Genomic DNA, 13,620 nt, shown 5'->3' on the forward strand with positions numbered 1-13,620 from the left:
CAAGGTCGTCGGCATAGCCAACGACCTCCACTCCATCCGGCAGCTCAAGACCCAGTAAGCCGTCGTACATGACGTTCCACAGGGTGGGGCCCAAAATGGACCCCTGTGGGACGCCAGCAGATAGGCTCCGCGTAACTGGGCCATCGTCGGTGTCGTAAATAAGCTGCCTGTCCTCGAACCAGCTGGCCAGTATCGCTCGAAGCTGAGCAGGAACATCCTTCTGCTGAAGGGCTGCTGCTGTTGCCGACCAGCTTGACGTATTAAACGCGTTTCTAACGTCTAAAGAAACGACCATCAAGCAACGTTTGTCGCGGCTATTCGTCCGATTAAACAGCATGGCGCGTTGCCCAGCCTGCACCACGCGCTGAACCGCCATGATCGTAGATCTTCCTCTCCGGAACCCATACTGGGCTGGGGAGAGCCGTGGAGTATCGGGATTCTCCAGGTGTACAAGGAGTCGGTCCAAAAGCAGTTTCTCGAGGATTTTCCCCGGACCGTCGATCATGCCAAGAGCCCTGACCGAGGAGGATTCTCCAGGCGGCTTTCCCGGTTTAGGCAGCAAGACAAGGCGCTGTCTCTTCCAAGCCGCGGGAAATATACCCCGGTCAAGACACTCTTGGTACACTCTGCGGAAAACTGCAGAATGTTCTCGGATGGCGGTGCGTAGAACAACATTCGGGATGCCGTCCAATCCCGGCGCCTTCCGAGTTGCGAGATTCCCCGCAATGGTAAGCAGTTCTTCCTCTGCTACTGGTTGGATGTTGCTGGTAGTGCTGCTTCCTTCCGCAGGCCATCGGAAGGGCGGGTGTTGTGGGAAGAGGTCGTCAAAAATCCTCTTCAGCACTACTGGATCTGATTCAGGCGGGGCACGACCGCCTTGTAAACGCGCTTTAAGGATCTTGTATAGATCGCCAAACAGGTGGTCGTTGGCTTGCGCGATCAGATCTGCCATAACATTCTCCTTGCTGCGTCGTATTGCTCGAGTCAGAGCATTCCTTGCCTCCAGCTTTCTTTCGGCGGCTGCGGCTCTCTCATCCGGATTTCTCCGACTGAGGGCGTACTCGCTAGCGGCCTGGAGAGCATCGCGCAGCGCTGCGATCTCTGCTGTCCACCAGTAAAGCTGAGGCCGGATGTTGTACGACGGGGCTCGTACTCGTTGCATCACCTCGTCGCAAGCTCTGGATAGTCGGGCTACAAGTTGTTCCGGTGATGTGGCGGCTTCAGGGAACCGGACTGCGTCCAACGCGATCTTGAATGGCTCGACCTGAAATTGCCGAGTCTTCCACATCTTACCTGCACGTCTCGGAACAGCTTGCTGACGAGATCTTGACGGCTGCTGGTGGTTTCGCCTGCTGGTACTGCTGCTGTTGTTGCCATTAGGTCCAACAGTGAACCTAATGTACCGATGGTCACTGGCCGACGTATTATCCAACACTCTCCAATCTTGATGCGCTAACAAAGGACTAACAAAAGTGACGTCAACGATTGTCTCGCTGGCCACTCCGTTGCCCACGAACGTTGGCCTACGTCCACGGTTGAGCAACTCAAGCTCTAATAGAGCGGTGGTAGTCACGAGTTCAACGCCTCTTTCCTTCGTCCTGGCACTGGCACATTAAAGTCACCCGCCAAGACGACATGCGGATGAGCTCTGGCTTCGATGTATACAGCATCGAGGAAAGCGGCAAACTCCTCGACGGTGAGGGTTGGGGAGGCATAGCAGCTGATGAAAGTGATACCGCCCACTTCTGCCGCAACCATTCCCGGAACTTGGCTGCTAAACAGGCGTTGAATGGGGCGCATTCCGGCAGCGATGATGACTGCTTTGCCGGACACATCAATAGCCCATCTACCGTCATTGGCTGGACAGCGGTAGATTTCCGATGCGATGATGACATCCACTCTCTCCTCTCGTGCGAACTGCAGCATCAAATCTTGGGCCGTCCTACTCCTGGACGCATTCAGCTGCAGGACTTTCAGCGTCGTTGGAGTAGTTGTAGCTGCTGTTCGCGTTCCTGCTGATGTCGTCAGGGTTGTATCAGCCATTTAATACACCGGCACACCGTGGAGACCCGATGACGTGGGTACCGCCGCAAATGATGCACTTCGGAGTAGCTGTGCAGGTCTTAGCCCGATGGCCTGCGATGCCGCATTTCAGACAGATGGTCAGTCTGTCAACCCCCTTACAGTTGGGCGCTATGTGCCCCCGCTCCAAGCAGTGGAAGCACCGCCTTGCTGCTGCACCCTGCGGCTCCAACTCCTGCAGTCGACACCGAGTGTTGCCGATGTAGACGTGCATACCGTCCAAACGTTGGGCCACTTGACGCGGGACCTTCACGCGTGCACGCTGAGTGCCTTTCTGGCGACGCCACTGGTCGACTGCATCCTCAATGATGGTGATGCCTGCTGCTGATGAAAGCGCAGCTGCTGTGTCAGCCGCTGTGGCCAGCATATCAATGTCTGATATGAGCAGCTGACTCATATCGCAGATTACGCGAACACACGCCTTTTCGCCAAGTACACGTTCGATCTCGGCCTTTATGCCCATGCCATCAGCACCGGGCCGCAGGTAAAGCGAGAGTACCTGCTCGTCGACTCGCCGAGCCCGCAGAACGTCTTTGTCGACAGTCGTATTCTTGCGGATGGCGCTGTACATCTCGAGATACGTAGCACCATTCGCAGCCGTAACGCGAACGATGTCTGCGCGTTGCTTCGGACGACTTGCTGGTGGTTGAACCACCGCTGGGCGCTGCTGCTGTTGTGCGTACTGCTGTTGCTGCTGCTGGATGGAACGCCGCTTCAGTACCGTCGTGAACAGCTCATCAGCCTGTGCTGTAGCGTTGGCGGACACCAAAGCCGAACGCTGAAACAGTTGCTGCTGTTGCTGGTGTTGTTGCAACTGCTGCACACGCTGCTGCTGCTGCGACGGTTGTACACGCTGATGCTGCTGCACATGCTGCACGCGCTGCTGTTGCTGCGACGGCTGCACTCGCTGCTGTTTCTGCGGGCGCTGCTGTGGCTGCTGCCGCTGCTGTGGCTGCTGCCGCTGCTGTTGTTGTTGCGAAGCTGCTGTAGCTGCTGTTGCCGCTGCTGATGCTGTGGACGCTGCTGCTGGTGTTGCTGCGGCTGCTGTTGTTGCTGCTGCTGTTGCTGCTGCTGCTGTTGCTGCTGCTGCTGCTGGTTCTGCCGTTTGCGGAGTTTGCGCCGCCGCCAACCGCCACGTTTGCGCGCTTTCTTTTGCGCAATAGGAGAAGCTTCTTTCAGCTCCTGCTCATGCATTGCAAGCACCGCTCGTGTACCCTGACGGTACAGCTTCAGCACCTGCACCAACGAAGCAAGCTGCTCCGTCAACCGAGCTATCGTCGCCTGTAATGCATCATTTTGCGCATCCCGTTTGCGCAGCTGCTCAAGCATCTCTGCCTTGGTAGGCTCATCAACGGCAACTGCAACGTTCGCAGGTGGCGAAGCAGACGGGACGGTTTTCTGCTGCTCTGTGGATAAGTCCACCCGCTCCAGAAGCACCACGGGAACAAGCCCTGATGATTGCGTTGCATCAACGATCGTGCTGTTGAGCTCGTCGTCATCGTCGCTCGATGAAATATTCAGGGTAATGTCCCCATCCTCAATCGGCTCAGAGCGCTCCGGATGCGCTAGAGCTGGAGTGCGGTTCAAGTCGCTGCCATCCGTAGAAGAAGGCAACAGACGAAGCCCTGGTCCTCGGCCTCAGAACTCTACGCTCTCCCGATGGGGGTTGGGCGTTACCGCCACCGCCCCCCCCCCCCCCCTCCGGACGACATGGTCGGTCAACTTGATATAACGGATTTGCTGTTCAACAATATCAAGCAACCCGTACTTACCGGCACAGGATGGGTGACGCTGATCGCCGACTCTCTGGCTTTTCCGCTGAAGTGGCTCGTACTTCACCACTGGACGCGCCTCCTTAGCGCGATTCGAACGCAGTGCTGCACGGCCAAAACGGCCCAAAACTGTGCCCAAAGTGCACAAAGAGCACACAAGTTTTTGCCGAAAAACTATTAACACTGTGGCAGCCCGCACTTGCCACCACTGGACGCGTCTCCTCAGCGCGATTCCTACGTGGTGCCGGATGATCAAATCGGCCCAAAACTGCGCCCACGGTGCACGATTTTGTATAACTTGCATACAAGTTGTTCATTAAATATACTTTTCCACTAATTTTCTGGAAACCACTCAACCGATTTTCACTATTTCACTCTCGCCGGATGTGTCTCTCAATTTCGTTTAACGTCGTTTAACGGGTCAACCACCCAAATCGGACCATAAATGCCGGTGCTATGGCCAATTTTCCGATCCTTAAGCCGGTCCCGGAAAACTTGCATGCAACTTGCATTTTTTCACAATTTTCACACTTCAAATGGCCACCATTTCCGGTACTCCATCATATCACTCGTTAACATCTGAGCACAAATACACTAGTTATTCACGAAAAACGATTCGCCTCTTCTGTGCTCTACAAACGGTCTTAAACTCAGTGTTGAGAAATGCGTCGTCGTCTCTTTCACGAGGAAACGTTATCCCTTAGCATTCAACTATGCTTTAGATGGCTCATCTCTTGAGCGCAAAAGCTGTGTACGTGACCTAGGAGTGCTTCTTGACGAGAATTTGAGCTTTCACGACCAGCTTGAGCATGTTGTTGCTAAAGGTAACCAACTAACTGGACTGCTGAAACACATCACGCGTAACATCAAAGACCCCATCACGATGAAGCAGCATTATTGTTCGCTGATACGCTCCGTGGTCGAATATGCGTCAATCGTTTGGTGGCCTACTGCAGCGAGTTCCTTGGCCCGGTTGGAATCGATCCAGAGGAAGTTTACCCGTTTGGATCTGCGTTATTGGGGGGAGCAGGTGGACTACACTAGACGCTGTGCGCTGCTTGGTCTAGAGCCGCTAAAACAACGCAATTGCAACGCACAAAGGCTATTCGTCGCGGCATTACTGGACAATCGGATTGACTCGCCCGCGCTCCTTTCCCGACTAGGTCTCTACGTCCCGCCGAGATCTCTCCGTGCACGATCGCTACTTGACGTGGAGGAGCGCCGCACTCGATTTGGCTCCTCTGACCCACTTATTTTAATGTGTCGTGAATTCAACGCCGTGTGTAACCGTTATGAACCTTGTATGTCTCGTACCACGTTTTTAAATTGTATTCGTACTGTGCGGCCTTATACGTGTTAATTGTAATTATTATCTAGCATGCTTCAAGGGGGCCACTCACGGCCCGTTGAATTCAAATATACCAAATACCAAATACCAAAGCCTGGCAAGCCTCCCGGGGATAGCTCCTCCTACCGGCCGCGGTGCATGCTCGACGCACTTGGCAAGGTGTTGGAGCGCCTAATACTTAACCGCCTCAACGAGTTCCTGGAGGAACTTGATGCGGAACGGCTGTCGGACGGGCAGTACGGGTTCCGGCGAGGCAGATCCACCATCAGTGCGATCCAGCGCGTTGTCGAAGCGGGCAGGACGGCCATGTCCTTTCGCCGTACCAACGCCCGAGACAAGCGCTGCCTGATGGTGGTGGCACTCGACATCCGCAACGCCTTCAATTCTGCGCCCTGGCAAGCCATCGACAACGCGCTAAAGGACTAGGGGGTACCGTCATCGCTGCAGAAGATGCTGAAAAGCTGCTTTGAGGATCGGCGGCTGATTATTGATACCACCGAGGGCCCCGTTGAGCGAAGCATTAGTGCGGGCGTTCCGTAGGGTTCCATATTGCGACCCACGCTATGGAACGTGCTGTACGACGTGGTCCTGGTTGTCCAGTTGACGGAGGGGGCCGAGGTTATTGGCTATGCTGAAGACCTTGTCGTCTTGGTCCCCGCAACGACACCCCAAGCCGCTTCCTAGACTGCTGAACGAGCCATCGCGGCAATCATGGACTGGCTGGACCGGGACCGTCTCTCGTTGGCACCGAAGAAGACGGAAATGACGCTGATATCCACCCTGAAGCGTCATCCGGTCGTCAGCATCAACATCAGAGGTGTAGTCGTGCAATCCCAGCGCTCCATCCGCTATCTTGGAGTTTGTTTGCACTTCCACCTGTCATGGCTGCCTCATATTCAGCAGGTTGCAGCGAAGGCCATGAGGGTTTTAGAAGCCGTCAAGTGCCTCAAGCCGAACCACAGTGGCCCGAAGTCGTCGCGTGCCCGACTTCTGGCGACCGTAGCGGACTCCATCCTGCGCTACGGGGCCCCAGTATGGTCGGAGGGACTGCAGCTGCAACAATGTCGCAGACGGATGCAGCGAGTGCAGAAGACGACGGCCATTCGTGTTTGTCGGGCTTTCCGGACGGTGAGGGGTGAGACGGCCGTGCTGCTGACCGGTCTCATCCTAATATGCATGCAGATCGAGGAGGACAGCAGGGTCCATCACCGGCTGAACGATCCAGCAAACGAACACTCCAGGACTGGTGTTCGGAATCTTGAGCGTGACCGGACGTACGGGCAGTGGCAGCTGCAGTGGGACGCGGATGCAGCCAGCGAAAACAACAGTCGTTTCACTCGGTGGACACATCGAGTGCTACCCGACGTGAGGGCATGGCAGTCACGGAAACATGGAGACGTGACGTTCCAGTTGGCACAGGTACTGTCTGGCTACGGATTTTTCCATGACTACCTGTGTCGGATGGACTTCACGTCGTCCCCGGACTTCCCCAGATGTCCTGGCGTCGCTGAGACGACGGAGCACGCCGTTTTTGGCTGTCCACGTTTTGCCGCTGAACGTGGAAGGCTGTTCGAGGGGGGAGATCGAGTCAGATCACCTCCGAGGATCTCGAGGCAGCTCTGCTCGAGAGCCCGGAAAGATGGAGCGAAATCTGTGAATTCGTCGCACTCGTGACTGACGAGCTCCAAGACAACTGGAAAGCGGAGAGGGAGCAGCTGGCTTCGCAGGGCCAGTTGTCAGCCGCACGCCTCCCCGACAACTCGGTGGCCATCGCTCGCAATCAGCGACGGAATGTTGCGAGGAATGCGGCACGGGCGAGAGCGAGGGAGTTGCAGCGAGGTGGGCGGCCCCCATCACCACCTCCATCGCCAACAACAGCTGCGCGTCGTGCGGCCATTCGCGAACGAGTCGTGAGGTTCAGGGAGAGGCGAAGATCTTTGGCCTTCCTGGCATGGCTGCATGGCGATGGCGTGGAGTCCTCGAGCGAGGATGTGGACGTTCTCCCACCAGCAGCACTAGAACGGGCAAGCAGCACTAGATTGGGAGGCCTCTCTGCCGCGGAAGCAGCCGCGGAAGCAGCCGCAGCAACAGAGGCTGATACAGCTGCGCGTTAAAGGGCTCAATGTGCGAGTGTTGGACTCGAATGCCAAAATGGGAGGCCTAAGAATGGCATAGGTGAAGGGAAAGAAATATCAAGGAAAGGGAGCAGTTTGTAAATTGTTACAATTTGAGAAACGTGTTAAGAAGTTGAAAATGAGTGATACTGTTTCGCAGAAGCACTCTGGCCACAGTACCCTCGCGGGTCAACGGCCAGGGGATGGTGTACGGAATTATTGGAGCTAAAATGAAAAAAGGTTTCAATAAAATTTCGTTTCATAAAAAAAGCCAGTTAACCCTGTAGGGTGGTTTTTGACAGCTCGAGGCGAACAGTACTGCCCGTCTGCTATTTGTTGTTGGCAAAAATAAGTGTGCAAAGTGCATGTAAAATGCTTTTAAAGCGTTTATAAAAGCAAAATGATGACGAGTTTTTGGGTTTTTGAGGGAAAACTGATCGCAAATCGTAGAAAAACGGACGAAAATATAGTATAAACAATCCTCCATACATTTTGTATGGGGGATGTTCTTCGCTCGTTTCACGGCTATAGTGAACCGTTTTCAACGCGGTTTTCGCTTAAAACGCAAGTTGGAGTGCCAAAGAAGCGATTTCAAGTGATAGTTTATGCCGGATTGGGATAAACCGGCCGTGGATGCCGGCGATTTCCGCAACAAAATCAGTGAAAAAACATTGCTTCTAAGGAAGAAGAAGAAGAAAAGTGACGTTGTGATAATGCGCGGAAAATTTGTCCGCATTGCTCCAGAAAGTGTTTTAATCGAAAGAGCGTGTGCCTTTTAGTGGATTTTGGCGAAAACCGGAGGGAAATCGGTTCATTTACGACAAAAATACAGTGTTGCAAAGTTGTGAAAACCACGTGCTAGCTTGACACCCTGGTCCGGATCTTTAATATCTCCGTCAATTTTTGACGGATCTGGCCAGAAAAGGTCTTAAAAGACGCGCAAGAAGTGCAACTAACGATCGTGAACCGCATCCAAATCGGTTCAAAAATGACGAAAAAAGTGTTTAAAAATCGGTGACAAAATCGCGCAACATGTTTGTGACAATTTTGCTAGTGATGTGCATACTTGTCAAAATCGGACTAGTGATGGGCCTATAAAAAATCGAAAAATTTGTGCTAATCGAAAGAAAAAAAAGTTGCTCGGAAATTTTCTGATTTTTTGTGGAGTCTGAAGAGAAAATTCAAAGAAAATTTTTCAGGAAGTTTGAAAATTTTCCGGCCACCCTCTTCCCTCCTACTGACGTTTGATGATTAAATTAGGATTAAACTCAGCATAAACTCGAAAATTGTGGAAAACCGCCAGGGAAAATTATAAAACGGTGCCGGAAAAGTCTGAAAAGTGCTGGCGAGAGTAGAGGACACATAGCTCGAATTTTCAAGCAACGTTGACGAAATTCTGGCCACCCGTTTTCCCCCCACCGCCCTCCAAACATCAATGAAGCCCGCTAATTCCGCGATATTAAAAGTGCGTGGCAAAATCGGGAAAAACAGTGGAAAATTTCGGGAAAAATCGGGAATCTTTAGGGAGTGCCTGGGCGATCTAGGGGAAGCTCGAATTCTCGAAGAGTGCTCGAATGACATTTTTTTGAGTGCTCGAAAAGTGTGGAAGACCGGAATATTGGTGGAAAAATTCTCGGAGCGTGCTGAGACTGACGCTGGACGCTGGGCAGGCTCGGGCAAAGTGCTTGAAACTGATCGAAACTGCTCGTATACTTCGGTTGGCAGTTTTTCTTGTAGCTGGAGTAATGCAAGTGCAGCTAATCATCTTCAGGGTGGCACCAGTGCTGAAATGAGCTGCTCGAAACTGATCAAATTCCTCCGGTAGCAGGTTTTCACGACGTGGGAGCTCTCCGGGTGCAGACAATCTCCATCAGGATGGCACCAGTGTCTATTCGAACTACTCTTGAACTGCTCGAATTCCTCGGGCGGTAGAAATTGCGTCGTGGGAGCACTGAAGGTGCAGCTTATTATCATCAGGGCAGCAACAGTGCTGAGTCGAGCTGATCGAAACTGCTTGCATTCCTCCAGTGGCAGGCTTTTACGTCGTGGGAGTACTCCAGGAGCAGCCGATTTCCATCAAGGCGGCATTAGCGCCGATTCGAGCTGCCCAAAATTGCTCTAATTTGCGAAATTGCGGGGCTTTAAAAGCCCACGGTAGGCGAGCCGAAAGTGATGCTGACGCGCTCCAGCATTCCTTCGGGCAGCAAGAAATTAATGGCGGCTCCGGAGATAGCAGCCTCCATGACGAAGACGCTCGAGTTGATGGCAGACGAGCAGATTAACACTCGTTTGCTGCTGCAGGCGGACCAGGAAGAGCGAAAGCGGCTGCTAGAAATGATTAAAGACCTGCAGCGGGCGAAGGAAGAGGCGGACGCACGGCAGTGGCAGGAAATTCAGGTGCTGCGAGAAGAGGTGCGTGGGCTGGCTGGGCTTATCCAAAAGCTGCTAGCCAACCAAACCTCGCAGGAAGTGCCACAGCAGTCACGCCCGCAGCGCAGCAAGGCGGCTCGTTGGCAGCAACAGCAGCAGCCACAGCAGGCAAAAATGCAGCCACCGCAGCAGCAGCAGAAGCAACGACAGCAGCAGCAGCAGCAGCAACAACAGCAGCAGCAGCAGCAGCAGCAGCAGCAGCAGCAACAACAACAGCAGCAGCAGCAACATCAGGCAGAGCAACGGCAGCAGAGTCGGCAGACGAACGTGCGGAGCCAGCAGCCAGCCAGCGACTTCCCCGCCCTTACTGCTGATGAGGACACGATTGGCGAAAATGTTTATACATGAGTGCAGGTTGTCCGGCGCCCGGCCCGTAAGCAGTCACCACAACAGCAGCGAACAACAGCGGCACAACCAGTGCCCCAACAGCAGCGGCGAGCCCAGGCTCCAACCATCGCTACGAGTCGGCAGCCGTACCATCGACCCGACGCCATCGAAACCACGCCAGGCGAGGGCCAAGCCTTCTTGGAAGCCTACCGAGTAATTCGATCGGCGACAGAACTGGTCCATCTGTCAGAGGTGCTCGGTATCGGGCGGCGAACATCACGCTCGCGACTAGTGATGAGTCTGCAAACTCGACGGAGGTCTTCAACGCAGTGAAGGAGTTCTGCGATAAAACAACTCCAGCACTCGGATGCAGGCTGATCACCAGCAGAGTAGAGGTTCGAGTTGACAACATCGACCCTTTAGCGGCGCGAATGAGGTGGCGGAAGCGCTGAAAACCCTTACGGGTAAACCCATCAGCGAGAAAGAAGTTCGTCTGACCACGCAGTACTATACGACGGCTCGGGTTCGAGTTTCCGAGAAGGCGGCGGAGAAGCTGGCAGAACAGCACATCAAGGTGATGAACATCTCGAGTCCTGTCTTCCGATGCCTGGAACTCGGCCACGTGCGGGCGAAGTGCAAGAGCGCGAACGACCGATCGGACGCCTGCATTCGATGCGGGAAGACGAACCATCTGGCGATGGATTGTCGGGAGGAGCCAAGCTACGCGGTTTGCAAGGGCCCGCACTCGGTAGGTCACCCGACCTGCCAGCGCTAAAGATCCTGCAGGTAAATCTCGGGCGAAGCCGTGCTGCACAAGCCGCGCATGGACGATGACGTGGCGATGACGGCTTTGTGTTATTAGCAAGTGGGCGGGGATATCAAAGTCGAGTAGGAGGCATTACAGATAGAACAACAGGCATTTATTGTTAATGTCGCACTGAGATGCCCTAAATACATAAAGGCGAAAGCAAACATATAAAATAATGCGACATAGACGAACTGCAGGGCTCTTCTCCCATAACTAACAGCCTGATCATGAACGTCGAACGACAAAAAAGCTTCCTCAAAAAGCTCAATCAGTATCATAGCAGTGTTCGAGCTGCCGTTCGAGTAATAACCGGCGCTTTCATTCGACGAATGCTTGACATGAAATGTCAAGCAAAACATAGGCTGTAGGCAAAAGTAGGCGGTTTACTTTTGTGCATAGATTGTTGCGGTTATTGCTGAGCTGTTTTCAACAGTTGAAATGTAAGTAATATGGTTTGATTTCATTTGATTCACCATTAAAAAATGAGCTCCAACATTTGTTCATTGTAGGGATGTGCGAACAAACAGAGCACAGTTTAATAAACTGGTAGAAATGTTGGAGAAGCAGCCCGAAATTGCCAGAGCTCTTTACAAAGGCGATCAGACCGTATTCTGGGAAACACTTGCCGATAATGTAAACGCGCTCGGCCCACCTGTACGGCAAGCATCAGTATGGAAAAAAGTTAGTTATATTACAATAATATGAATGATCAACATTGATTTCCCAATTGTTTGAGCATTTAAAATCAAACCATACCTGCAGATGTTACAGTGTAAAAGAAGCTACGAGAGAAATATTAGGATGCAACAGCAACATGAGGCGGACCAAATAGGCAAAAAGTTTTAAGTGAAATAGAAGAAAGGGTGGCTGATTTGACCAATTGTCGGGCGACAATCCACAGGTATGGGAGTAGCTATAGGAATCCTCGAGACCAATCAATTGATGCTGAACCAAGCACGTCTCATGTAGAAGATGAAAATATTGATCCGGCTCCAAAATGCAAAAAGAAAAACACAGAGGCAGTACTTGATCAAAACGCGCAATCGATACAAGTTATGAAGGAAAAAATCGATTCAGATAGAGCATTAATCGAGGAGCTAAAAACAAATACCAAAGTTCATGAACAAGGGAACAATCTTCTAAAACTTATTTTGGCAGAGGTTGTACAACTCAGGCAAGAAAAGGCTGATAGGAATAATTAATAATATTATCCGTTCCATATCCATTTCAAATGGACCTATATATTAAGCTTCTTGTTGATTTTTCGTTTCTTTGACTACTTTGTGTGAGGAATTAATGTGTGAATTACTGAAATAAAATGAATTATGGCTGTGAAAAAAATTAATATTTGATGCTTTACTATAAGCCAACTGGTGCCCCTACCGAAACCCTCGCGATTATTGACTCGCCGTTGAACATGTTAAATATACTACTCAATGCCAGCACATACTGTTACTACATGACGATGATATTTGACCATATAAGCTATGCTTCATAGCATATTTTTCATAAAACTGCAACAATGTTATTGCTTGAACAATTTATACGGTGTTGTGCAGTGACGAAGAAAACAAAGTGGTAGCATTTTGTACAAATTACAAAAGTTTAGTTGTTTGAGTTCATGAAAAAAAACGAATCCGAGTACAGAGCAATGACCGACCTACTCCAGGAATTGTTGGAGGCGACTCCGAACTAACGACTCATGAGCATGTGCTGAACTAAAGGCTGATTTAAAAAAAGCAAAACATAACAGAGGAGTCATCTGAAAGAGAAGTGGATACACCGAAGTCGATTTTCTTGAGAAATAATTTTACAAAAAGTATTTTCGTCGTTGTTAATGTATTATGCTTATTAAAACGAACTGCCTTCTTCTATGGGCAATTTATTGGCTATGCAAATATTATGCAGTGCACAACAAACGTTAACGATCTTAACACACTTGTCTGGCGTATAGTGGAGTTGCCGCGCTCCTAGTAAACACCTGAAATGATGTTTTAGAACGCCTATTGTGCGCTGCTGTAAAATCCTTTCCTGTTGTTAAATTGGTCCTTATCATTGTTTAGCGCTATTATTTTTACGTGGGTGCCATCCGCACACATAACAACACCCAGTATGGCACATTTCCTAAAAAAAATAACACCTTGCAGCTTGTTGTTCCTCGCTATTCATTTCCAGCGTAATCCTTTAAGGACACAACGATTTCTCCAGAATGTCGAGTGTCTGGCTCAAGAGTGTTGAAAATGTTGATTGAGCTACGGCAACATTGAAATCCTTTCCGAAGCCGTTTTGGTAACTACCATTCGCCAGAAATCGTAAGGTAGCAGCCAATTTTTGTTTGACCGTCAAGCCCGAACGACGCACAGTAGGAAATTTTGTGGTAATTTCTTCAAGTATTTTGGAAAATACTTCTTTCGATTCTCGAAAGTTTTTTATAAATCTGTAAGGCACGAAAATACATTTTTAATATTTCATTCACCTTTATTATTTGTTCAAAGCATTACTGTTTGTTTGAAAGTTGCAATGGGTCGGACGCAGTTCGTAGTGATCTCCGATACGCCGCAATGTTTTCCTTTGCTCCCTCTTCACTGCTGTCGCTGTCACTCACGTAATATGCTGAAATCATTGTTTACAGCGTTTACTCGCTGAAATCGTTTTTACTTGAGTTTGACACGATAGGTTTTCGTTTCCTGTATTTAATTTTTACTTTACCGCTCTCTGTAAACCAAATGGTCATGCAGT

At 51.0% G+C, this 13,620-nt stretch overlaps 1 protein-coding gene across 1 annotated transcript; it reads right to left on the reverse strand.

The window, feature by feature from the left end:
- Window positions 1-12,754: 12,754 nt before the first annotated feature.
- LOC118516629 lies at window positions 12,755-13,620 on the reverse strand. Its single transcript, XM_036062605.1, has 2 exons — window positions 13,383-13,620; window positions 12,755-13,318 (listed from the first exon to the last, which is right to left on the reverse strand). The coding sequence occupies exons 1-2, from the start codon at window positions 13,502-13,504 to the stop codon at window positions 13,066-13,068; spliced, it is 375 nt and encodes a 124-aa protein (XP_035918498.1). The 5' UTR covers window positions 13,505-13,620; the 3' UTR covers window positions 12,755-13,065.

The sequence above is a fragment of the Anopheles stephensi genome, unplaced genomic scaffold (genome assembly GCF_013141755.1).
Source record: "Anopheles stephensi strain Indian unplaced genomic scaffold, UCI_ANSTEP_V1.0 ucontig366, whole genome shotgun sequence".
Taxonomy (NCBI): Eukaryota; Metazoa; Arthropoda; class Insecta; order Diptera; family Culicidae; genus Anopheles; species Anopheles stephensi.